Genomic DNA, 27,718 nt, shown 5'->3' with positions numbered 1-27,718 from the left:
AGGCTCTCTATTCACCTCACTGATTGATTCTTTTGCTGAGAAAAAGCTTTTTAGTTTGGATCCATCCCATTTATTGATTCTTGATTTTAATTCTTGCGCTATAGGAGTCTTAAGTGGGGGCGTAATCTGACATGATGGAGATTTGGGTAGTGTCTCTGGTTTGATTTGTAGGTCTTTGATCTACTTTGAGTTTTGTGCATGGTGAGAGATAGGGGCTTAATTTCATTTTGTTGCATATGGATTTCCAGTTGTCCCAGCACCATTTGTTGAAGAGGCTATCTTTTCTCCAATATATGTTTTTGATGCCTTTGTCTAATATAAGATAACTGTATTTATGTGGGTTTTTCTCTGAAAACACAGGGATTTTTTAAAATTGTAGTTCCATATGCCCAACGTTAAATTCATCTTTTCAACAACTTTCAAGAGTATAATTTAGTGACACTTAGTACTATTACAATGTTGTTCACCTGCCACAACTATCTATTTCAAGAACATTTTCATCATCCCCAAAGGAAACTCCAGTAAGCCGTCATCACACACCCCCCCCCACACACACACCCATGTGACCACTAATCACCCTCCTGTCTCTGCAGATTGCTGACTCTGGATATGTCATATAAATAGAAACATGTAATATGTGGTCTTTTGTGTCAGGCTTGTTTCATTGAGCATGGTGTTTCAAGGTTCACCTGTGTTAGAATGTGTATCCTTTCAATATCTGAATAATTTTACATTGTATGACTTTCCCAGATTTAGTTCCTCATTCATTATTTGATGTACGTTTGGATCATTTCCACATTTGGCTATTGTGAATAACGTGGCCATGAGAAGTAGTCTACAAGTTTTTGTTTGAATTCCTGTTTTCAGTTTTTTTTGGATACATACCTAGACATGGACTTGCTGGATCATCTGATAATTCTATGTTTACATTTTTGAGTAACCACCAAACTGTTTTTTTTTTTGCCATAGATGTACCAATTTCTGTTCCCACCAGCAATACCTAAGAGTTCCAATTTCGCCACACCCTTCACAACACTAGTTTTTAGCTTTCTTTTTAAAATTATAGCTATCATAGTAGATGTGAAGTGATGTCTCATTGTGGCTTGGGATTTTTTATGATACTGATTTGGTATGTGTCTCAAATTTCCATATTAACCTTCTTAAGACTGTCGTCTTACAGAACTACATGAAGAACCACCTATACAAAATTACCAATAAGAGGAAAGTGTGAAACATTTTTCCTTGATAGCCTGTACCTAAGCATCAAGGCTTTGTAATGTGTAATATGAAGACACTTACATGATTTATTAGAGAAGACATTTAGGTCTCTGACTTCTCTCTAATTGCTTTTCTTTTGGTTTTAGGGATTTCCTCTGGGCCATCTAAAAATGCTTTTTGAGCATACTGGATAAGAGCTGACCTATCTACCTGTGTGGGACCTCCATACTCTCAACTCCTCTGTCTTCTGATGGCATTTTGATTGCATTGAGGCCAAGTGACTGACCAGCTGCTCACAATGAGTGATGAAAAGAACCTTGGTGTGTCCCAGAAATTGGTCTCACCTTCAAGGAGCACAAGTAGCTGCTCCTCCAAGCAGGGAAGTCGACAGGTAAAGTTTGACTCTTGCACATTTAAATCACCAGGAAGTTTAATGTGTTAAAATGTGTACATTTGCTTGGGAAATCCTTTTCTCAGTATAAGAATATTTGTTTTCTTCTTCACTGTGTGAGGAGAGTAAATTCTATACAATTTGAATCATTAAGCTTGTGTGCCTAGCTGGTGGAAAGAACTCTCCTCGGCTCTTTGTATTATTTTATTCAATCTTTACAACTGCCCACCAATGTAAGTATTAATATTCCCATTTGCCCCATGAGGAAGCTGACTCAGACCAGGTTACTTGCCCAAGGACACACAGCTAGTAAAGAGCACATGAGAAACCAAGGTTGTGTTTGGCCCCAGAGCCCCACTGTATACCCTGCTAACCAAGATAAACAACAATCACTTTTCCAGTAATTATAATATCCACCCCCCACTTCCTTCCCCTCACCAAACCTTTTACGACAGCTTGTAACCACAGACTGCCCACAATAACTCTAAGACTCATTTGATTTACTTTACTAGTGAGTCGAGGGAACCTAATCAACAGAAAAAAAAATGGTCAAAAGGAGTTAAGTAGGAGAAAGCACACACGAAAACAAAGGACTGAATAATTAACTCCTAAATAACTGTCAGGTAATTCTTATGTTGTTTCTTGGTTTTCTTTCTAATAAATGTCTGCTGGCAAGATCTGCTGGTTTTCGATCAAAGGCAGCAAATGCACATTAATCATTATGAGTCTTCCTCCTTCACATACATAGAGAGAGAAGAGGATGCCAAAATGCTGGATTTACAACCTGAGGAGTCTCCGAGCCTTTTTAGTACTCTGGCTCTGTTGGCATTGCTTTTGCCCCATGGGAAATTCTGGCCTAACTATCGCCAAGTGTACTCACTTCCAGACTTGAAAGCTACAATTGAGCAGCCTCCCACCTCAGGCACGTCCATACTTTTATGTCACATCAGCATGGGTCTTTCCATTTGAACATTGCCTGAGACAGGGGACTTGCTACCCACGAATCCCTAATTCTAGGCAAATTAGAGTTTGCTATGGGCTTGACACTGGGGAGCCCTCCAGGATCTCCTTTGAGGGATTTAGAAGGGCATTTTGTTAAATTTGTCTGTGTTTGAAAAAAAGACTAAATTTAGTCACTGGCTAATGCCCCAGGACTCTCTGGAGTTCAATTTTCATGAAGCTAACTATGCTTATCTGCTTTGCCAACTTCCACAGGGTTTTTCTCTCCCTGAACCAAAATTCTGGTTGGGATTAGAGCAGAATGTGTGATTTCCCTTACCCACCCCATTCCTTTTACTCCTAGTAGCATCTATTGTGTCCTTTGATAAAGAGAGAGAACATGATTCATTGAAGTAGCAGGTGCTGATAACGCCAGAGGAGTTGGAGCCGTTCCATGACATTCTCAGGCTCGATACTACCGGAACTTTTTTCAGTGTGTTTGAAAGCAATTTGGTTTTCATATTTCTTTCTTTTTTTTTTGAGGTTATATCATAAAGGGTAAAAAATATATCATAAAGGGTAAAAAGAGGTATGCTTTATGACTCAACTTTTTTCTGATTTTGAAGGTTTGGTCAATGATTCATCCAATGGTCATCTTCTATATTTAAGATCTCCCACTTTAATATGAATGTGATATTGCAATATAAATGTAAACACTTATATTTCATGTGTGGCAGAGAAGGTAGAGAATTTAATGTTTAATTCCTCTTTAGTCTGAATTTAGTTATAATGCTCATGTTTAATTTTTAGGAGCCATTTACTTGGGCCATCTGCTGTCCTAGCCTCTGTTAATGAAGAGTGTTCTGGCCCAGGATAGACTTGAGTTTTCCCCTACATGGGCACCTTGGCAGTCCATGTCAATTCCACCTAGGGCTGGGTCAAGATTCTGATTGTCCTTCAGCCTGTCGCAGGGTACAGGGACCTCACAAGTTCTCGCTACCACTGTGAGTGAACGCAGCCGGAGCTGGTGGTCTTTTGGTTGCCAAATATGGTGATGACACTGTGTTTCCAGCCACGTCACTGGAAAGTACAAGTTATATGTGTAAAAGTTCAAAATTTCCATAGTAAGAAATTTAATTTGAGGAATGTTAAAACATAGCTGAATATTATCTGTACAACTTCCTCCTAGCTTTTAAAACACCAGTGTAAAGTCATTTCCAGGGTGCTCTTTTCCTTTCGGCTGAAGGGGATTCATCTGATGTTGATTTTTATTGGCCATGGTTTGTGGTGTTAGTTTTTCTTATGTGCTTTGGAATTACCGTGAGAGCCTTATCTTACGTTTGTTTCCTATGGATTCTTTCTCTGCACTCACCCTGACCCATTTAGGGATTTGATGTTGCCTGTATCCTACCTGCAAGAACCTTGGTCCAGAACCCAGTCTTATGCTTGCAGCCAGGCCTTGCTCTTCCACGATGGTGATGGACTATTCAAGGTCAACCATCAGACCAGTAGTCAGTGTGGCCCAGTCTGGTTGAGAGACAGTCTGCCTCCTCCCACCTCCCTGGGCAAGCAGAATTTTAAAGTCCCCTTTCACTGTGGTGGGGGGCTTCCCTCTTCATTGAATTCTGGTGGTGAGTCTGAACCTTTTCCTGGGGACATTTTTAGCCCTGTTGGTCCACAGAAATAAGCTATCGAATACCCCTGCCTACTACATTTCTATTTGTTTTCTACTTCATGGAGATGTTTAAACTATTTTGTCATGATCTTTTCCTTCCAGCTTTATTAAAGTATAATTGACAAATAAAAATTGTGTATATTTACAGTGTATGCATGTTGTTTTGATATGTGTATAACTTGTGAAATGACAACATAGTCAAGCTCTAATTAATGTATCCATCACCTCACATAGTTTTATTTGTGTGTGTCTGAGGTAAGGACGTTGAAGATCTACTCTCATAGCAAATTTCAAATACAGTTAGTATCCACAGGAGTATTGATTCCAAAACCCCACAGATACCAAAATCTGAGGCTGCTCAAGCCCCTGGTATAAAATGGCATAATATTTGCTTATAGCTTGAGCACATCTTCTTGGGTACTTTAAATCATCTCTAATTACTTATAATATCTAGTGTGATATAAGTTCTGTATAAACAGTTGCTAGGCTGTATTGTTTAGGGAATGAAGACAAGAAAAACGTCTGTGTGTTTTCAGACAATTTTTCTTTTCAAATATTTTCAGTCTGTCGTTTGTTGAAGCCAGAGATGCAGAATCTGCAGGGATAAGTGCATAGAACACAGTGTTATTATCTACAGGAACTGTGATGTAGAGTAAATCTCCAGAATTTATTCTTGCTGTTTAACTGGAACTTTGAACCTTTTGGCCGTCTCCCCATTTTTCCAGCCACTGGTCCCTGGGAACATCACCCTACTGTCTGACTCTCTGAGTTCAACTTGTTTAAATTCCACATTATAAGTGAGATCTTGCAGTATTTGTTTTTCTGTATCTGGCTTATTTCTCTTCAGATAATGTTCCCCAAGTTCATCCATGTTGTCACAAATGACAAGATTTCCTTCTTTTTTAAGGCTCAGTAATATACTCTCTATGTGATTGTGTGTGTGGGTACAAATCACATTTTCTTTGAAGATATGTAGTCTAGTTTTTTATCATACAAACATGGAAGATACCTAGGTGCTTGTAACTTTATATATATTTTCACTGTGTTTGGAATGGAGGTGGAAGTTAGGAAGGTACACTACATGCCCAAACTTAAAACATCATGTGCATGAAAGGTTTTTCTTTTTAAATAATTTTTACTTAAATTCTCACCCAGCACAGCCAGGTAATGATCAGGGTTAGCCAAACTTTCCCTTGTCCTTTCTTTTCTGGAATTGAACTTGAACTTGTCCTTTGTACCTACCCCAGATCTTTTCACATATAATGTAAAGGTGCTATGTATTTATGTATGGCTACTGTGCTATCCATATATCTATGTTAAAGGATCTTGCTTCTTGAAGGAGAAAAAGAACTAAATGAAAGTACCTAGGCTAGCACAAAGGAGACATTCAGTAGTTGTGGGTTAAGTTAATGAATGAATCAGCATGCAGTTGCTAGGTAGAAAGATTACTATTCATGAAGCTCTGTAGACATAGGAAGTGGGTAAAGGGATACCTAAGTGGGAAGAATTGCTATTTAAGGACCTATACAATATGAGTAATTGCAGTTTCCTTTTGTCTGTTTCCCCCTGCCTCCTTACATTTCCTTCCTAGAACTTTCAAAGTAACACATTTCAGAAGCCAGATTAGGCTCCATAAAGATGAACAAATATGGTTGGTCTATATTGAAAGAGTTCTAGAGCCCTGGGCTTTATTTCTTCAACTATTATCTGTACAGAACCTATTAAAATGCCCTGAGCAGGAAGATGTGAAGTTATAAAGGGAAGGGCAGCTGCACAAATCTTTACAAATAAGAAATCAGCTCTGATTTCAAAGACTGTGGGTTGTAAAGAGAGCACCATTCTTTTTATGTTTTGTTAGCATTTGGCATGAAAATCAGAAACCAGCAAGTAAATCCTGCCAACATAGTTGACAGCTGCTTCACTTACCATTTCAGGGGATTTGCTAGGTAAGTCTCTGTACAGTTCTGTAGTTCGCTCTTGTCACCCTGCTTTCCCTAGGCTAATTGAAGGTTGCATTTGAGCTCTCCCTGGGTCACCTGATGGAAATTTATTTATGCAGGCAATTAAATTATGCTGCACTCTGCAGAGCATACCCAGTCCAGGCTCAGTGCCAGAATCCATAAGGCAGGTGAGTCGAAAGGGGGAGAATTTGCCAAGTTTTGAAAAGTGCATTAAAGCTATAATGTTCAGGTGTTTACATTTTCAGCTGTCAATTGAAAAATGCTTAGTCCCATTGATTTACTTTTAGTTCATCATGTCTTTAGGAATACTGAAATTTACCATCTTTCTTTTGTTAAGTATGAACTGAATCACTGTCACTTTGTCCTAAGATGGTGTCTAAGTTCATTGTCTGTTGCTACAACAAAATTCCTGAGACTGGGTAATGTATTAAATTATTAATTTATTTTGGCTTTTGGTTCTGGAGACTGGGAAGTCTAGGAGCATGGTGCTGGCACGTGCTCATCTTCTCATGAGGATCTTGTCCTGCTTTAACTCATGGCAGAAAGTGAAAAGGGAACATAAGGGGCAGCCTTGCTTTGTAACAACCCACTTTAGGTGACTAATCCAGGGCTTGGAAGAGAGAACTCACTCCTGAAGCAAAAGACATTAATCCCTCTTAAGGACCTAGTCACCTTTTAAAGGCCCATCTCCCTACACTGCCATAATGACAATCAAATGTGAACCAGAGCTGCAGAGGGGACAAACCATGTTCACACCACAATTGAAGGTCATAGAAGATGAAGGCAGCAAGCGTGACTTCTGGAACCAGCCAATGTGAATTCAATCCTTGACTGTTTATAAGATGGTTTTCCTTGAGCATGCTTTGTTTCCATGTAAGTTTGTGCAAATTGCTTAGTAGAACAGGGTCTGCATGTAGAAAGTCTATGGAAGTGTTTGACAAACTATTCACCCTCCATAAGGGGAGTCCTCAAACAGCCCTGCAGGTGACTGCTTCCTTGTTGCCTCCTCTGGCTGTGAGGTGGGTGGCACCTGCAGAGGCAATTTGGCCTGTGTCCAGGCTGCACTGAGAGGAAGAGTCTGCAAGGGACACCCATAAAAGTTAAAACCATCTGATTGCATCTTTACAGCTCCTCAGATCCTTTCACGCCATCCTTCAGAGTGTTAAATCAACCCAACAAGGCTGCATTGTTTTCTATACCATGAAAGAAAATATGGCTCAGAGATATGGACTGATGTGTTCAGAGTCACATGACTGATAAGTGGTGGGGAACCAAGCCACTGTCCTATTGGTGGTCACTGGATAGTTTTTTTTTGTTTGTTTGTTTGTTTTTTTAAGAGCTTAGAAAGCTTCTTCAGAAGCTAATTTCAGTTCCTTGTTCCTTATATAAATGAGCATTTAGACAAGACTCCATCAGCCAGCACCTCTTTGAATCCAGGGTCAAGACTAACATGAACGAGTGGAGCAGTCTGTGGCTTCCTATTGCCTGGAGATTTTTCTGGTGGACCCATCAGAGAAGAATTAACTACATACTTCTGTCTTAGTTTTCCCATTTCTCCTTTTATGAGCCTTTTACTCCTAACTGCCAACCTTTTCTCTATTCCTCTGGTTGTAACATTGTACCCTGGAGGGAGGAAGGGCAAAGAAATAAGGCTCACTTCTCAATGTATTTCTACATTAAGTTTTATAAAGAAGCAACATTTGACGTTGGAAGAGGTTAAAGCATCAGCTGAAATGACATATTTGAGTTGTCAGGGTGTCTTGGTTCTTTCCCAAGTCCACAAATAACCGACTGTCAGCTCCATTCCCGCTTGGAAGAGCAGGAGAAATGAATTTCTAAATCACCTCTGGAAGCTGCCGCACTGTCTGTACTATTCTGCAGTTCCAAAATAACAAGCTGCAAATATATATTTGGGTGCATTTTAAAAATATTATTTTGATAAAAACTACGTTAGGTGCTTCAAGACAATGAACATACCTGTTCATGGTTGGCAGTGGCCATGGTGCAGGATGCAGGAAGGAAGGATCCTGATCCAGATGTTTTGGTTGGCAGTGTGACTTACCAGCTGTGCGGTTACTGGAATGTTCTTGAGCAGCTGTGAGCAAATGTGAGCTGAACTGACTCAACAGTTCTTTCCTGGGGAAGAGAAAGTTCATTGTAGTGATTTGATAATACTAAAACACTAGCAACCCAGAAGTGACAGTGTAAATAGGACAGAGGCCAAGCACAAGATCCCTAGAATTATCCGACATTCCGCTAAGGCCTACACCCTCGCCTGACCACTGAGTCCAGCTATTTCCCTTTGCACTTGTACACAAGCCCAGGAGAGTCACATTCCTGTCATATCTCTGCCTCATGTTCTCTCTTGCCCTAAGTGAGCTGAAAGGTGTCCACCAGAAGGTCCACCCACATATTAATTCCCAGAATCCAAGGGCCTTTGCAGGTGTAACTGACTTATGGATCTCAAGCATTCTGGATTATCCAGGTGGCCTTATTGATAAGTCTTGTAAGAAATATGCACAGGAGGAAATGAACACAGAGGAGAAGGTGGTATGAAGATGTCGGAGGCAGAGGTCATCTGGAGTACCAGCTAAAGGCCAAGGTACACCACAGAATGCCAAGAGCCACCAGAAATTGCAAGAGTCAAGGGAACAAATCTCCCCAGATCCTGAAAAGGACCATAGTTCTCCAATACCTTGTTGTTGGATTTTGGGCCTCCAGAACTATTAATAAACTGCTGTTGTTTTAAACCATCAGGTTTGTGGTCTTTTGTCAGGGTAGCCTCAGGAATTGGACACACTCTACTTCTCACTCTGTGTCAGTTTTTCTGAGTCCCAGCTTGAGCCCTTAGTCCTAGCTAAGGGGGACATGGCCTTGAGAATTGTGCCCTCCTGAGTTCTAGCACCAGCTTTGTTTGAATCTCCCATTTGGCACTCACAAATTTCAACTTGGGATGTCTTTTTGTTTTTAACATTTATTAGCTTCTTTGGCAATTGGGTTTACATCTTTGTGTCTCTATGCTGAGCTTTAGACCTTCAAGTAGGGACTTCCCCCTTAAGGAGAAGCCAGTTACAATCTGGACTGTACCAGACCTAATGCTAAAATAATTCCTTCTTTGATTTATAAGGTTTTGCTAGATCTTACCCTGTCACTAAGTTCTCATTATGAGAACCAGTTATTGCAGAGTTCTGTAAAAACAAATCACTGGTGATTTGGAACAAAGATAAGGAAGAGTTCATTGTACTAAACTTATGCCACCTACACCTAATCATATGTGCATTATCATGCAGCATGTGTGCCTACTTTGATTGTAAATTTCAGCTCTGGAAAAGTAATTTTGAGCAAACTGCAACAGAGAACACTGTTATCAGCTGGTACCATCCACCGAGGGAGTGAGTTTTCTTGGTTCTAAGAGCCCTGCAATTAGAGTGTGAAAGTGTTTTATCACAGTACAAAGTCTGTATTTTGCTCCAGTGCTCAAACACCAAAGGGCAGGGCCCTCCAATGTGCCACTAAAAGATTCTACTTTTTAAAATAAAAGGCATTAAAGGTAAAATATTAAAACTGTGCTGGAAGATATAAAAAGCAAAAATATCCCCACCTTCTCCCCTCTGGCCCCAGACACATTCACACAGGTATTGGGATTGGTGAGTCCCTGTCCTCATGTGACACACACCCAGGTGTGGTGCATTGGCCCAGACTTTCCTGCACAGATAGGTGCCCCTGTGGAAAGAAGTCAGTCTTAGGGATCCAGGAGGAGTATTGAGTTGGAATCGGAAGCCTTGGAATTCTAGCTCTCAGAAGCCCCTCGCCTAATTTTGTGGTCCAAAGCAAATCATTTTGCTTAGATTTACTCTTTTCTAAAATGAAAAATCTGGATAGATGAGTTACATATCTCTTTCAAACTCTGAGGTTCAAAACAAGTATTCTATAACTCTATGGTGGGGGGCAGGGGCAATCATTATAGTATGCCTTGAAGCAAAAAACAATCCAGAAGAGACCCTTGAGTCCCGTGGTAGACAGCATTTTCCTGTCATCATCATCTTATTGAGAGTCAGATTTCTTCCACTGGGGAGAGAGTTGTGCTAGGTGGGACTGAGGTGGGCAGATGCCCCTGGAGGGACTCTACCATGTCCATGTACTTCTAGGTGATCTATCTATCCAGAGTGGACGTTTGTCTGAGATGTTCTCTGTGTGGTCTAGACCCTGTCCACAGATGGTTTCTACCACTTAATAATTAGTAACCTTGTGCAAGCTACTTTGGAACTTCAGTGTTGTCATTTGTAAAATGGGAATAATAATACTCTCAGGTTATATAATTACCACAGAGGCACATAGAAAATGTTCAATAAATAGTAGTCATTATTTTTAATACTATCATCACTCTCATAATCACAACTATAGAGACCCCATCACCACGCTAGTGGACTATATGGCTACCAGGTATGGAGTGGAATTCATGGGTTGGATGTCTCCATCTTTAGTAGAAGCTACTGCTCTTCAGAGGACCCGGTGATGGACAAAGTGCATAGAAGAGGCTATTCATAGCCTTAAAGGGCTGGATACCATTAGGGGGATATTTAACAATTGAATAACCTCCAGATATATCTGAGAAACCTAAAAATGTACCAGTGTGATTACAGTCATAAATGCTGAGTGAGAGTCATCAACAGGGTAGAAATAGTCATCATATGTGTGATAATTTTTTAAATTAATACTATTTTAATTATAAAACCATCTATGATCAATACAGTTGCAGTAAGCCCTTTTTCTTTTATTTGGAAACCCAAGATGGGAAGGAGTTCAGGTGGCACTCCATGAGACCTGGCAGCTCACGTGTTTTTCCCCCCATTGTCATTATCCATGTCAATGATATCTGGCAATGACTCCCTTTCTTCTCCTCGTTCCTGTGCTTTCTCAAGATTTTCCCCAAAGACCAAGTGCATATTCTCCTATTACATAAGTAATTAAGGCAGTAGTGTTTGTGAGGTGTGACTGATTAAGAAAGAACACTGGAAACACTTTGGGGCCTGTGTCGTCTGGATATCTGTTTCCCCAGCCCTGGTGTGTGTGTATAGGGAACCACATCTCTGTGCACAAGGGAGAGGAAGGACAGTAACTCCTGGCACATGGTGGCTGCTCTTTCCTGCATGGCCTTCAGAATCTGAGCAGGCTCTTCATTGTTCAGTCTCTTCTTTTCTTGAATCTTCTCACTTAGATCCTAAAGTAAGAGATTGTACCTGAGCTTACTACACTGATGCTAATGCTACTGTTTGATATATTAGCTAATGTAATCACATAGTCTGTCCCTTATGCAGAGCTGGAATCCAGGACCTTATATCTCCCACCCATTAGTCCTAGTTTCATCCTTGGAGTCTAAGTAAGATCCCAATTCTTCAAGACAGTCTGATCTTCTGGAATGTGTTTACTCTCAGTGGGCTTTGGGTCCAAGGGCAGATGCAGAATCTCAGCACCCTTCCCCACACCTCTGATTGGAAATGTGCATGTGATGTCCAGGTATTTGGGTGCACATAGCAATTTGAGAAGCACTGAAGTTCATCTCATACACCACCCCTCCCCTTCATGAAGTTGTTGTTGTTTCTTCTTCTTCTTCTTAAATTGCTAATACTATCAGGCCTGCTGGTGGTCAAAACATCTTGAGAAAAAAGCATTTAATAGGCAACACCACCATCTTTCAGGGTTTGAAATCTAAATACAGACTTGTTCTGACATCAGAGTTCTATTAATTGATAATCTATCAACAAGTATTTCCATGTGTCCATAGTATAATCACAAAAGGGACTATTTATGATTTTTATTCTTTCTTGATAGGCTTTACAAGATCACAAATGCCTTTGAAGTTGATCAAAACAGATTAAATTAGGCTCTATGTGATTTAATACTGAGTATGGCCTTGTGATTTTTAGAAACTTAACAGATCAAGCGATTGGAACAACCCACTCTCTAGTCAGGCCAGATAGAGGCAGCCACAAACTTCTCTCCCAACATTTTCAGCTGCAGAAGAATGAAATTTTAAATCATTTTCTATTTCTGACATCACTGCAAAGGCAGCAACTGAGAATTCAGCACTTGAAAGGTGCCTAGGAGCTGCACACTGTGCAAACAGCTGTGCTGGAGGGAAGTTCTTTCAATTCGTGCACTCAGCAATATGGAAATGAACTTGGCCAGCTCGTGAGTATGAATAAATGCTTAGCTGCCTTTCCAACTGCAAATCAGCTTTCTATCTTTGGCACTTTTTAGACATTCAGTAAAACAGACTGAATTTAATGCCAGATGACAGGGCCAAACTGTCTTCCTTAAACTCAAGCAAAAACCCTAAAGCCCCTTCCCCCAGTCCCCCGTCATATTTCTCTCTCCATCTGATATTTATGATGACCTTTCAGTGTGATTCCCACATCATGGGACATGGGCCCATCTGCCTTGGGCTGTCAGCAAGGCCTTGATGTCTAAGGTGGCCCACGTCCACCCTTCACAGTGTTTCAGGATTTTCAACTCAAGGTGCATCTCCTACTCCTAGCCACTGGGTTTGTAGAGGACAGCAGGAGCCACTCACCTGTTAGCAAGAGATACCTGCATCTCTTTTTAAATTTTGTTTCTGTCCTGAGATTCAGCTCATTTAATGCCTTATTGAAATACAACACCCTGTGGGACACTTTTTATTTCCCCCTGTCCTCAGATTCATTCAGTAAATATTTATTGAGGGCCTGTATTTTCCAGGTAATAAGATTATAATGAATAAAGGCAGATTATAATGAATGATGCATGGGACCCACATTCTCAGGGAAGCAGACAGTGCAAGCAGGTTTGTGTTAATGCTGACCATCATCAAGAATGAGAGAATTTCTACTGGGAGGAGGAGGCTTGAGGCAAAATAAGAATTCACCGGGCTGAGATAGGGATGGGGCAGGCTTTGTAGATATTAAAGAGTGCATGTAGATATTAAAGGTTTGGCAGTCTTTGCATGGGTTAGCTTCCTGCCCCTGTGTGGTAGGACCACAGAACAGAGAGAGATCCAAGATCTCTCCCCACAGGGCACTGCTTCTTAACTCCTATCAGTGGTTTGGGGGTCTTGGCCACTTCCTGGATTAACTCACTACTATCTCCCTGCGGCATAGGATTCACTCCTTGTTCATCATCAGAATGCACGTTTTCAAACTACAGTAAAGATGCAGCATTCAGGATTATATAGCAGAACAATTAAAAATGTAGTCTCCACAGTCAGGTGGCTGGCTATACCACTAGGTAGATTTCTTGTATTGGAGAGATCATCTAATTCTTTTCCTTAGTTTCCACATTCAAAAAATAAGAATAATAATAAACCTAACCTTCAAGGACTATGCAAGGATTAAGTGTGATAATCTAAGTATGCCATTAACATGCTTCTGACATATAATATATACTTAGATTAACCATTGTAATTGCTTCACTAATTCTTTTAATATATTTATTAATAGTTACTATACAGTGTTTTAGGAAGTAAAGAAGACAGAAAAGTTCTTGCTTTCATAGAGCTAGAAAGTTTTCTCTAATAATTTTATCTTATTATTATTTATGTATTTTTTCAAGCAACCCCCCTGATAGTATTTCCTGAGACACTATTTTGTGTTTTAAATCACATGCTATACAGAATTGAAGATACTGCTTAATACTTACTTGTAAGTTAACTACCTAGTGCCATTTACTTGGTTTGAGAATTGAATCTATTTTCTTGGTTGAAGACAAGAAAAAGTAATAAGCCAGGAGAATTCTCCAAGTTCCTATTACATATATAAGACTTTTCTGAGATTCTAAGCAAATTGAAAAGATGGTCCCTATGATAATTTAGAAAGAAAAGACAAAGCACTGGGGATACAAATGGAAAAAAAAATCACGAGTTAATTAAATGCTAAATTATCTGGTTATGGGCAGCAGTAACTATTATTTACAGGAATACCTGACTAATGTGGTTTAGATAATTCAGAAATTTAATGGAAGGAGGTAGAAACAGAACTAAAATCTTGAAGAATTTACTTGGATGGAAAAGATCAAGAAGATTCTAAGAGGCTGAGACAATGTAAACAAGTTACAGATGTGAAAATAAAGATGAACACTATATCATACTCATTTTCATATTGTACAAAGGCTAGGCGGCAACGGAGCCTGCAAATAAAGGGTTGTTGTTTTTAGAAGAAGTGGGAAATCAATCCATGAAATCAGTTGAGAGCCTGGGTCAGGGTTGGGGCTGGGAATACAGAAGAAGGGACAGAAATAGACAATTTGCTCTGTGTTTCCTGGCTATAATGAACTGCTCAGCTTTCCTCGGCCATGCCATTCTGCCATGATGTTCTGCCTCACTTTGCACCAGAGCTATGCAGTCGGCCTACCATGCACTGAACTTCTGAAACCCCCAATGCTCCTTATTGAACAAAATCAACTGGAACTCTGATACAAGAAAGGCCACTAATGTAGTCAGCAGAACAGAGAAGTGAAGGGTGCTCTAGAGGAGAAAATGGAAGATACCTAGCTTAGTGTGTGTGCACATGCACTCATTCATCACCAAAGGATCAGTGGTGAAAGTGATCATCAAAGACCATGTCCTGGGTATTTACAGTATTTCCCTCTATTGGTATTTCTCTTCCTCTAATAATGTGTAACTTATTTGTTTGGGTTTTTTTTTTAAGAAAAATTTGAAGATGGAACCAATAGGACTGAGTTATAAGAAGATATTAAAATCCTTTCAATTTTCAAAGTGATTTCATTTATACTGTGTCCTGGCCTGGTATTCTTTCCCACAATAGTACACAGAATCTGTGCCAGGTTCATGAGCATTTCTTAATCCCACCATCCCCTTAATCAATGTCCTCTTATTGTGAGAATTTTAATGGCCCCTTTACTCTCCTCAAATGGAATTTGCACACATTTTTAAAACTCTCAACATCATGATTTTCTGTAATATAAAGGAAAATTCAAAGAATGTGGTTAATATTAAAATATACTTTTCCATATGTAAAAGCCTGGACATACCAGAAAACATAATGAAATGGTCAGATACTCTCACATGTAGAATATAGTTACCATGAATGCAGACAACACAGGCATGTTAATAATATATATGTCATAGCCTTCAGTGATGTGGTTTAGACAAATGGTGGGTGAAGCTTGGTAAGGTTAAACAAAAACAAAAACAAAGTATGTACTGTCTTCCCTTAGTTATTCAGTACTTGCATTCCTGAGAATTCAGAGTGCATAAAAACCCTGCAAAAATACATTGGTATATGTGTGAAACAGTCCACTTCTACGCCCAAGTGATTTGAATCAGACTTTCACTTACAGAAATGTCTGAGAACACTTGGAAAGGCGGATGGGGGACAACGTTTTCATTGTGCGAGACTGAGGCATGTTGGGATGTCTTACATTGTCTCCTGGCTCACAGCCATTAGGTGCCAGACATCTCCCCATCACTGTGACAGACACAAGTGACTCCAGGATTCCACAGGCTCAGGGGAGCAGCCCCTGCCCACTGAGAACCACTGGGGGTTGGGGACTGGCTGTCAGGTGTCAGCCACCAATTCAAGAATGGTGACACACAAGCAAGCTGGGGTGGGAAGATTTGGATGTGGAGCCCAGGAAAGGAGTTGGCTGCAGCACTTTCTCTCTCTCCCAGCCAAGGGAAGCCTTCACTTTCTTAAATACTTCAAATTTAGCTTTTCCAACCTGGCAACAGTTTCAAGTTCTGAGCCCAGGTGGGAGATAAAATGAGGAGGAAAAAAAGGACATTTTGTAGGGAAAAAAATGAAGCAAACCTTTTTTGACTTATTTATGTTAAAGGCCAACATATTTGCCCTAATTCCCTGCTCTCTTCATTGGCTCACTGGGAGGAATGTACTATGTCTCAAGAATTCAGGGGCAATCTAGTTCTCATGTGAATCGTTGAAATTATTTTGAAATTTAATTCTTGTTTTCCTTTAAACTACAGGTGTGATTTTATCCATTCCCCCACTTTTTGTGAAGTATGCAATGACAGCCAATCCCCTTGGCATTTGCTCGGTGCCCAATGGGAGGTACTGAGCAGATGTGCTTGATTGCTTAGTATTAGCACTCAGCAGGTTGCCTTCTGCTCAGCAGTCTTCAGACAAATCCAAAGGGCTTGATCCACTTAGAGTACTTTACAGAGGATTTGGAGCCTTCAATTTACATTTAATAACAACACTACACACACCCCTCTTTCACAAATATGGGTACGTTGTACCTGATTTGTAAATAGTCATTTGGCCCATAGATAATGTGCATTCAAGTTCATGCCAAATTATAACATTCCAAGAGTGTGAATCTATTGACAACCTTATTTCAGGACCATGATTATTCACTTGCCATCAGATACCTGCTATTCACAGGATAGCAGGTTAGAAATCGTGAGGAAATCATTAGTAAACGTCTACTCTCCAGGAGCCTTTTGTCCTGTAGGGATGATAAACCTATATATTATCATAAATGAATGGCGAGCCTTTGGAAAGGAAGATAGCATATTGATGGAGTCTCTATCCACCTCTGGAGGAGGTAACATTTTTAACTTAGGAATCTTAACGATTCATTAACAGTTAGACAAGAAAAACACTTTAATTTTGAGGAATGGCTTTCTGGCTAAAATACATGTGAGCATAAATTTTTGTGGTTTTATGTAATAAGAAGTGTGGCTTCCCATCACTTAATGATATGCTGTCTCCAATTATTGTCTGGATGTAATTAAGTGACTTTGAATAATTGGCAATAATTGCTATGAAGAAATCTCATTCAATGTTGCTATCTTTCTGGAAAAAAATTCTCTACATTGAAAGCTGAATTGTTTTTTCTTTTTTCTTTTTTTATCAAAGAAATCCCTTTCATAGCTCCAGATTCTGGGAGACCTCTATGGATTTCACACTTCTGGAATGTACCTTTAACTCCATTCACAGTGAAAGGCAATCAGATAGGAGGTGCATAGATCTGTCAGGATCCTTAGAGAAATAGCTCAGTTGCTAATGTAGGAAAGAATTCTTGTTACAGAAAAAGTATTGGGCTTGACAGCAATGTGGAATCAAGCCACTGAGGACTTCTCTCCGTGTCCATTCCCGCCCTGTGAGACCATTTTTTTTTTTAATTTTTTATTGTTGGTTGTTCAAAACATTACATAGTTCTTGATATATCATATTTCACACTTTGATTCAAGTGGGTTATGAACTCCCATTTTTACCCCATATACAGATTGCAGAATCACATCAGTTACACATCCATTGATTTACATATTGCCATACTAGTGTCTGTTGTGTTCTGCTGCCTTTCCTATCCTCTACTATCCCCCCTCCCCTCCCCTCTTCTCTCTCTACCCCCTCTACTGTCATTCATTTCTCCCCCTTGTATTATTTTTCCCTTTCCCCTCACTTCCTCTTGTATGTACTTTTGTATAACCCTAAGGGTCTCCTTCCATTTCCATGCAATTTCCCTTCTCTCTCCCTTTCTCTCCCACCTCTCATCCCTGTTTAATGTTAATCTTCTTCTCATGCTCTTCATCCCTACTCTGTTCTTAGTTACTCTCCTTATATCAAAGAAGACATTTGGCATTTGTTTTTTAGGGATTGGCTAGCTTCACTTAGCATAATCTGCTCTAATGCCATCCATTTCCCTGCAAATTCTATGATTTTGTCATTTTTTAATGCAGAGTAATACTCCATTGTGTATAAATGCCACATTTTTTTTTATCCATTCGTCTATTGAAGGGCATCTAGGTTGGTTCCACAGTCTTGCTATTGTGAATTGTGCTGCTATGAACATCGATGTAGCAGTGTCCCTGTAGCATGCTCTTTTTAGGTCTTTAGGGAATAGACCAAGAAGGGGAATAGCTGGGTCAAATGGTGGCTCCATTCCCAGCTTTCCAAGAAATCTCCATACTGCTTTCCAAATTGGCTGCACCAATTTGCAGTCGCACCAGCAATGTACAAGTGTACCCTTTTCCCCACATCCTCGCCAGCACTTGTTGTTGTTTGACTTCCTAATGGCTGCCAATCTTACTGGAGTGAGATGGTATCTTAGGGTGGTTTTGATTTGCATTTCTCTGACTGCTAGAGATGGTGAGCATTTTTTCATGTACTTGTTGATTGATTGTATGTCCTCCTCTGAGAAGTGTCTGTTCAGGTCCTTGGCCCATTTGTTGATTGGGTTGTTTGTTATCTTATTGTCTAATTTTTTGAGTTCTTTGTATACTCTGGATATTAGGGATCTATCTGAAGTGTGAGGAGTAAAGATTTGTTCCCAGGATGTAGGCTCTCTATTTACCTCTCTTATTGTTTCTTTTGCTGAGAAAAAACTTTTTAGTTTGAGTAAGTCCCATTTGTTGATTCTAGTTATTAACTTTTGTGCTATGGGTGTCCTATTGAGGAATTTGGAGCCCGACCCCACAATATGTAGACCGTAGCCAACTTTTTCTTCTATCAGATGGCGTGTCTCTGACTTGATATCAAGCTCCTTGATCCATTTTGAATTCACTTTTGTGCATGGCGAGAGAAAGGGATTCAGTTTCATTTTGTTGCATATGGATTTCCAGTTTTCCCAGCACCATTTGTTGAAGATGCTATCCTTCCTCCATTGCATGCTTTTAGCCCCTTTATCAAATATAAGGTAGTTGTAGTTTTGTGGATTGGTTTCTGTGTCCTCTATTCTGTACCATTGGTCCACCCAACTGTTTTGGTACCAGTACCATGCTGTTTTTGTTACTATTGCTCTGTAGTATAGTTTGAAGTCTGGTATCGCTATACCGCCTGATTCACACTTCCTGCTTAGCATTGTTTTTGCTATTCTGGGTCTTTTATTTTTCCATATGAATTTCATGATTGCTTTCTCTATTTCTACAAGAAATGCCGTTGGGATTTTGATTGGCATTGCATTAAACCTATAGAGAACTTTTGGTAATATCGCCATTTTGATGATGTTAGTTCTGCCTATCCATGAACAGGGTATATTTTTCCATCTTCTAAAATCTTCTTCTATTTCTCTCTTTAGGGTTCTGTAGTTTTCATTGTATAAGTCTTTCACCTCTTTTGTTAGGTTGATTCCCAAGTATTTTATTTTTTTGGAAGATATTGTGAATGGAGTGGTTGTCCTCATTTCCATTTCAGAGGATTTGTCGCTGATATACAGGAATGCCTTTGATTTATGCGTGTTGATTTTATATCCTGCCACTTTGCTGAATTCATTTATTAGCTCTAATAGTTTCTTTGTAGAGCCTTTTGGGTCTGCTAGGTATAGAATCATGTCTTCTGCAAATAGTGATAATTTAAATTCTTCTTTTCCTATTTTAATGCCTTTAATTTCTTTCGTCTAATTGCTCTGGCCAGTGTTTCGAGAACAATGTTGAACAGAAGTGGTGAGAGAGGGCATCCCTGTCTTGTTCCAGATTTTAGAGGGAATGCCTTCAATTTTTCTCCATTCAGAATGATGCTAGCCTGAGGCTTAGCATAGATTGCTTTTACAATATTGAGGTATGTTCCTGTTATCCCTAGTTTTTCTAGAGTTTTGAACATAAAGGGATGCTATACTTTGTCGAATGCTTTTTCTGCATCTATCGAGATGATCATATGGTTCTCATTTTTAAGTCTATTGATGTGGTGAATAACATTTATTGATTTCCGTATATTGAACCAGCCTTGCATCCCAGGGATGAATCCTACTTGATCATGGTGCACAATTTTTTTGATATGTTTTTGTATCCGATTCGCCAGAATTTTATTGAGGATTTTTGCATCTAGGTTCATTAGAGATATTGGTCTGTAGTTTTCTTTCTTTGAAGTGTCTTTGTCTAGTTTAGGTATCAGGGTGATGTTGGCCTCGTAGAATGAATTTGGAAGTTCTCCCTCTTTTTCTATTTCCTGAAGTAGCTTGAAAAGTATTGGTATTAGTTCCTCTTTAAAGGTTTTGTAAAACTCTGCTGTATACCCATCCGGTCCTGGGCTTTTCTTAGTTGGTAGTCTTTTGATGGTTTCTTCTATTTCCTCAATTGATATTGGTCTGTTTAGGTTGTCTATATCCTCCTGACTCAATCTGGGCAGATCATATGACTTAAGAAATTTATCTATGCCTTCAATATCTTCTAATTTATTGGAGTATAAGGATTCAAAATAGTTTTTGATTATCTTCTGTATTTCTGAAGTGTCTGTTGTGATATTGCCTTTTTCATCCCGTATGCTAGGAATTTGAGTTCTCTCTCTTCTTCTCTTCGCTAGCATGGCTAAGGGTCTGTCAATTTTGTTTATTTTTTCAAAGAACCAACTTTTAGTTTTGTCAATTTTTTCAATTGTTTCTTTTGTTTCGATTTCATTAATTTCAGCTCTGATTTTAATTATTTCTTGCCTTCTACTTCTTTTGCTGTTGTTTTGCTCTTCTTTTTCTAGGATTTTGAGATGAAGTATGAGATCATTTATTTGTTGGTTTTTTCTTTTTTTAAGGAATGAACTCAAAGCAATGAATTTTCCTCTTAGAACTGCTTTCAATGTGTCCCATAGATTCCGATATGTTGTGTCTGTGTTTTCATTTATGTCTAAGAATTTTTTAATTTCCTCCTTGATGTCTTCTATAACCCATTGATCATTCAGTAACCTATTGTTCATTCTCCAAGTGATGTATGCTTTTTCCTTCCTTCTTTTATCGTTGATTTTCAGTTTCATTCCATTATGATCAGATAAGATGCATGGTATTATCTCTACTCCTTTATATTGTCTAAGAGTTGCCCTGTGACATAATATATGATCTATTTTTGAGAAGGATCCATGTGCTGCTGAGAAAAAAGTGTAACTGCTTGATGTTGGGTGGTATATTCTATATATGTCAATTAAGTCTAGGTTATTAATTGTGTTATTGAGTTCTATAGTTTCCTTATTCAACTTTTGTTTGGAAGATCTGTCCAGTGGCGAGAGAGGTGTGTTGAAGTCTCCCATGATTATTGTATGGTGGTCTATTAGACTCTTGAACTTGAGAAGAGTTTGTTTGACGAACATAGCTGCACCATTGTTTGGGGCATATATATTAATGATTGTTATGTCTTGTTGGTGTATGGTTCCCTTAAGCAGTATGTAGTGTCCCTCTTTATCCCTTTTGATTAACTTTGGCTTGAAATCTATTTTATTTGATATGAGTATGGACACTCCTGCTTGTTTCCGAAGTCCATATGAGTGATATGATTTTTCCCAACCTTTTACCTTCAGCCTATGTATGTCTTTTCCTATCAAATGTGTCTCCTGTAGGCAGCATATTGTTGGGTCTTGTTTTGTGATCCATTCTACTATCCTGTGTCTCTTAATTGGTGAGTTTAAGCCATTAACATTTAGGGTTATTATTGAGATATGGGTTGTTCTTCCAGCCATATTTGTTTATTTCTGTTACTAAACATGGTTTGTTTTCCTCTTTGATTATTTCCCCCCCTCCCCTTTACTGTCCTACCTCCCACTGTTGGTTTTCATTGTTGTTTTCCATTTCCTCTTCCTGTAATGTTTTGCCGAGGATGTTTTGAAGAGATGGTTTTCTAGCTGCAAATTCTTTTAACTTTTGTTTATCGTGGAAGGTTTTAATTTCATCTTCCATCCTGAAGCTTAATTTCGCTGGATACACAATTCTTGGTTGAAACCCATTTTCTTTCAGTGTTTGAAATATGTTATTCCAGGATCTTCTAGCTTTCAGAGTCTGTGTTGAAAGATCAGCTGATATCCTGATTGGCTTACCCCTAAATGTAATCTGCTTCCTTTCTCTTGTAGCTTTTAAAATTCTCTCCTTATTCTGTATGTTGGGCATCTTCATTATAATGTGTCTAGGTGTGGATCTCTTATGATTTTGCACATTCGGCGTCCTGTAGGCTTCTAGGATTTGGGATTCTGTCTCATTCTTCAAGTCTGAGAAGTTTTCTTGTATTATTTCATAGAATAGATTGCTCATTCCTTTGGTTTGGAGTTCTATACCTTCCTGTATCCCAATGACTCTTAAGTTTGGTCTCTTAATGTTATCCCATATTTCTTGGATGTTCTGCTCATGGTTTCTTAACAGTCTTGCTGAGCTGTCTATGTTCTTTTCCAGTTGAAATACTTTGTCTTCATTGTCTGATATTCTATCTTCTAAGTGTTCTACTCTGATGGTAGTATTCTCAATTGAGTTTTTAAGTTGGTTTATTGCTTCCTGCATTTCTAGGATTTCTGATTGCTTGTTTTTTATAACCTCTATCTCCCTGTATAGTTGATCCTTTCCTTCCTGGATTTGTTTGTGTAATTCATTGTCGAAGTGATCTTTCATTGTCTGATTTTGCTGTCTAATGTCTTCCTTGATACTCCAGATCATCTGAAGCATGTATATCCTGAATTCTTTATCTGACATTCCATCTGCTGCAGCTGTTACCTCTTCTAAAGTTGAGTTGACCTGCATTGCTTGTGGTCCTTTCTTTCCTTGTCTTTTCATACTGCTTGCGTTTCTTTCTGCTTGGTGAAACTGTTGTGTTTTTGTAAATTTTTCCCCCTGTATATTTATATTGCTCTTGTATAGTTGAAAAGTCTCCCTTGCAGGGTCGGGCAGCGGTCTGCCTACCTTGCAGGCGCAGGCTGCGGCTCTGCTCTGCCCCTCCTCCAATTGGTGTGAGGTGTCTACCATGCCCGCGGACCCCTGGGCCTGTTCTGGCGGTCGGTCGCAGGTCTGCCTACCTTGCAGGCGCGGGTGGTGGCTCTGCTCTGCCCTTACTCCAATTGGAGTGTCGTGACTACCACGCCGGCAGGTCACTGGGCCTGTTCCGGGCGCGGGCGGCGGCTCTGCTCTGCCCCCCCTCCAATTGGTGTGACTTGTCTACCACACCCGCAGACCGCTGCGCCTGTTCCGGGCGCAGGCGAAGGCTCTGCTCTGCTCCTACTCCAAATGGGGTGACGTGTCTGTCGTACCGGCAGGCCACTGGGCCTGTCCCGCTGGTCGGTCGCAGGTCTGCCCACCTTTTGGGCACGGGTGGCTGCTCTGCTCTGCCCCTACTCCAATTGGGGTGTCGTGACTACCACGCCGGTAGGTCGCTGGGCCTGTTCCTGGCTTGGGCGGCGGCTCTGCTTTGCCCCTACTCCAATTGGGGTGATGTGTGTACCACACTGGCAGGCCGCTGGGCCTGATCCGCCGGTCTGTCGCAGGTCTGCCTACCTTGCAGGCGCGGGCGGCGGCTCTGCCCTGCCCCTCCTACCACGCCCGCGGACCGCTGGGCCTGATCTGCAGGTTGGTCGCAGGTCTGCCCACCCTGTGGGCACGGGTGGCGGTTCCGCTCCGCCCCCACTCCAATTGGGGTCACGTGACCACCACACAGGCGAGCCGCTGGGCCTGATCTGGGCGCAGGCGGCGGCCCCGCTCCTCCCCTCTGGCTCGATGACAAAGCGAGAGAGACTCAGGTGTCTGTGACTCACCCTCCTTACCAGGAGACCAACTGTTTCTGTCGCCGCTGGTATTGATGAAGTTCTCTCCTCCGCCGCTTTCTGATGATATCAGATCTCTGCCATGTTGGTATCCTATGCGAATGGCAGCCTTTCGTTCCCTTTGCCGGGTGACCAAAGCAACGGGTGAGTCCTGACCGGCAGGCCCCGTCTCAGTCCTGTTGCCACTGCCCACGAAGGCTCGGTTGGTATTTACCTCCACAGTACTCAGCAGGACCTGGACCGAGAAGCAGTTTCCACGGGCTCCTTAGCCCTGGGCCAGAGCAGTACCGGGAGCCGGAACTCGGCCGTTCCGTGCTCGGTGTATGCTCTGATAACAGCAGGCTCCCAGAAGCAGTTTCTGCGGGTTATTTAGCACTGAGCCTGAGTAATTTGTCTGCAAGCCGCAGGCGAATGGCAGCCTGAAATTACCTGTTCTATGGCTGAATGACCTGCGATCAGACGAAAACAGGGATGGTGACGTCAGCTCTCCAAGATGGTGGCCGCTGGCCTTCTCTGTGGTCTGACCGGTGTGGAGAACTGAATTGGACCGCTTCCTTCCCCTGTCTCAAACCCAGAATTCAGCACTTAGTACGGTAATTGCACAGCTGGCAGAAGCCCGTGGAAACTGCAGCACTGTATCCCTGCGTCGCTATCTCCTCGTTTCCTAGCGCGAGCCGCAGACTCTAGCCGCGGGGCGATTTGCTGAATAAGCAGTGTGACCCTCCGTGTGGAGCCCCCGTAGCCGATCCTCGTGTGATGGAAATCCTTCCTCCAGGTTCCGGAGCACCCCACTATTGCTGGAAATTCCTAACAAGATAGTCTTTAGCCGTCCTGACTCGTCATTCTCCCACACTGTGACGCGGCACACGGGGGCAATGCACTCCCCTCGCCGCCATCTTCCTCTCCTCTGCTGTGAGACCATTTGTGTCCTGGGACCTTTGCTCCCTGGTGCAGGTCCAGGCTTACTGTCTCTCTCCAGGCACCTCTGGCCTCTGCTTGGAGCCTGGAGCTTGGACTCAGAGCAAGGAAATCATTGTGAAATCTTGGCCAGGTAGGAAAAGATTTGTAACTGATCTGGATGGTAGTTACTGAAGTGTGTGTAAATTCAAGTTGAACTCTTCAGATACGTACATTTCATATACACTATATCCCAATAAAAAGCATACATAATAGTTGTAAAAGTAACTCTCAGTAACTGTGTTATTGCTGATTTTGGTTTATCTTATAACTTAGCAATGATTTATGAATTCTAAAATAAATTTTCAGAATTTTTAGTGTTTTTGAAATTATAATTTGTTTTCAATTAGTTGAAATTATGTAAATAACCATAATGGAAGATTAATTGCAACAACTGTTTGTATCTCTTCAAAACTACAAATGACTCAAAAAGAAAAAAAGTTAAGTTTTTGAAAATGAGAAAAAATTTATTTCTGGAAAAATAGGGTGAAAACACCTGTTGCCAAATCATCTGTTTGATGCTTCAAGATTTTCATTATTTAAATACTCAATTTTGAAGACAATTAATTGTCAACTAAATTATTATTTCAGTCAAATTGTCATGCTTACTAACTTGCATCCAGTCTTATACTTTTTGGCCATGTCTTAAGTCAACCCTAACACACACACACACACACACACACACACATCCTTCCCATCCTGATGCCTGTAGCTTTTGGTTAACATTTAGACTGGAGTCTAGTGAGTGAACAGTAATTGTGTGCTGATGTCAAGGTGAACAAAAATAGAACTTGCAGTAAAATCTTTCCCTTTAGCTGTGGTTGTCAAGGTTCAAACACAAAAAGAGAAAGGAACATTCCCTTCTAAAAGAGAACTTTAAAAAAAATCAAATTCAATGCCACTGAATGATAGCATTAAATCTTTAAAGTCCAAGGACTGTATGGAAATTAAATTTGAATTTCTTTTTCCCAACAAACACAGCCATGCTCATCTTTGATGGATTTTCTGATTGTATGAAATGCTTTTTTATGTTATTATTATTTTTTTAAAGATAGATATTTAACATGGACTCTTTTGTTGGAACAGGACAGCTGGGAAGTGGTGGAAGGACTGAGGGGGGAGATGAATTACACCCAGGAGCCGCCTGTTCAGAAAGGATTTTTGCTGAAAAAGAGGAAATGGCCCTTAAAAGGCTGGCACAAGGTAAGACATCGGCTTTGGCCTCTCCTTTACATGTGCCCACCATACCCCACTCAGCACCCTGTTCTGGGGCACTTAAACATTTGATTTGAAGTTGAAATTTGAGAGCAGGACGGGGATGCTTCAGTGGAACATCTCAATGAATTGTACTCTCTTCCCCCAGAGATTTTTCTACCTCGACAAAGGAATCTTGAAATATGCCAAGAGCCAAACAGATGTAAGTCTTCTCGTTGGTTCAGCATGCCACTGAAGAATTCTGCAGGGGTATTCGTCGTCATCTCAGAAGTGAGAATGTGTACAGTTGAGGGTCACAGTGCCTTGAACTGGAAACCACAGAGGGCAGTAGTTTCTCCAGGAGGAACAGAAGTGCCAGACCCCTGCTGTCTTGTCCCTGAGTTCTAGGTGGGCTCAGTCCCCCTGTCAAGTGGAGGTCAGGGATGCATCTAAGACCCCACCATGTCGCCACGGGTTTGTTCTGGACTTAGGGGTTTTCAAGTGGGAAAGGACATCCTTGCAACTAATACGATTGGCATTCCCACTCTTTATAGTGACTGAGGGTCTTGGCAGAAAAGGCCCTGGCCAACAAGACGTTCCTCTTGGAGGTAACACTAGGCAGTCACCCTGTAAGGGCTCTAAATGGCCAGTAGGCCTGCCCCTGGAGGGTTCTTCTCTCTGCCATTCCTCCCTTCCTAACCTCTCTTAGCCTCCTGTCCATCCTCTTCCTTTTAAGTCCCTTCTAAATGAACGTGGACACCAGACATTAATTCAGCAGGAGCCAGTGCAGCAAACAGGTTCATTCCTTGTCCTGGGAGTGAAGCCATGGGGTTTGGTTCCTTGTTTCCTCCCATACCGGCTGTGTGAACTACTTGTCACTGAACCTCTCTGCACCTCAGTCTTCTCCTCTGTGAAGCATGGAGAGTGCCTCCTACCTCACAGACTGCAGAAGACAGTGTGTGCGCCGAACTCAGTGTTGGCTCACACAAGTGCTCCATCAGTGGTAGCGTCTGTGTTAGTGGAAGCGGAAGGTGAGGGGAGGGGTGGGGAGAGTGGGGAAAGTGACTATAACTTATAACACCGTGATTCTCAAGTGACCCTTTTCATGGTCTGTAGATAGAAAGAGAAAAGCTGCATGGCTGTATTGACGTGGGGCTCTCGGTGATGTCTGTAAAGAAGTCATCCAAGTGCATCGATCTTGACACAGAGGAGCACATCTACCATCTGAAGGTGAGGCTGCTTTCCAGGTGCTTTCTCCCATGTGCAGAGCCCTTTTGGGGTTTTTTTTTTTGTTGTTGTTGTTGTTGTAGTTTTGATACAGGGTCTTGCCATGTTGCCTAGGCTACCTTGAACTTCTGGACTTAAGTAATCCTCCTGCCTCAGCCTCCCAAGTAGCTAGAACCATAGGTGTGCGCCGCTGCCCCCAGCAAGGTTGTACAGAGCCCCTTTATACTGAGGAGAGATTGTCAGTCACTATATAGTCAGTGATGCCTTTTGGATATTCAGCCAATATGTAGATATTCATCACCAAAGTGTTCCTAATGGACCCTGTTGATATTATGATGGGACCGTTCTCCATTGTGTAGAACATTGCTTGAAGGTTAGCATTCTTCTTATCTCATCCTTCAAATACCACTCCTCCTCTCTAGTGATTGTGCAGTGATCGATAACAAAAAAAATCATGTTTCCATATCACCTCTCCACCTGCAGCACCATCTTTAATAAAGAACCATTTACCATAGGTTAAAATATGTTCCCTGAAATACAATATTTAATCTGTGGAGCCCTATCTTACAACTTCAGCTAATTTTATAGGGATCCCATTTAAATTCTCATACTATAGAGAAATATCAGAAATGTTTTCTCTTCAAGTGTGAGTCTCAATCTGTTTACCTTCTTTTCTCTCCCCTACAAGTGGTATAGGAAGTTAAAGCAT

General features: G+C 41.0%; 1 protein-coding gene across 10 annotated transcripts in view; it reads left to right on the top strand.

The window, feature by feature from the left end:
* The window catches only part of Osbpl3 (oxysterol binding protein like 3), a 187,037-nt gene that overhangs the window by 88,696 nt on the left and 70,623 nt on the right, over positions 1–27,718 (top strand). For all 10 annotated transcript variants that reach the window (XM_046463529.2, XM_046463527.2, XM_046463528.2 and 7 more), the window contains 4 exons: positions 1,365–1,609; positions 25,675–25,791; positions 25,952–26,005; positions 26,899–27,012. In XM_046463529.2, the coding sequence (XP_046319485.1) occupies positions 1,517–1,609; positions 25,675–25,791; positions 25,952–26,005; positions 26,899–27,012 (378 nt within the window). In that variant the 5' untranslated portion in view covers positions 1,365–1,516. The remainder of the gene's footprint in view (positions 1–1,364; positions 1,610–25,674; positions 25,792–25,951; positions 26,006–26,898; positions 27,013–27,718) is intronic.

Source organism: Marmota monax, unplaced genomic scaffold (assembly GCF_021218885.2).
Source record: "Marmota monax isolate L192 unplaced genomic scaffold, Marmota_monax_Labrador192_F-V1.1 WCK01_AAM20220418_F8-fsc00057, whole genome shotgun sequence".
NCBI lineage: Eukaryota > Metazoa > Chordata > Mammalia > Rodentia > Sciuridae > Marmota > Marmota monax.
Note: the sequence above shows the minus strand (reverse complement) of the source record. Positions and strands in the feature narration are given on the sequence as shown.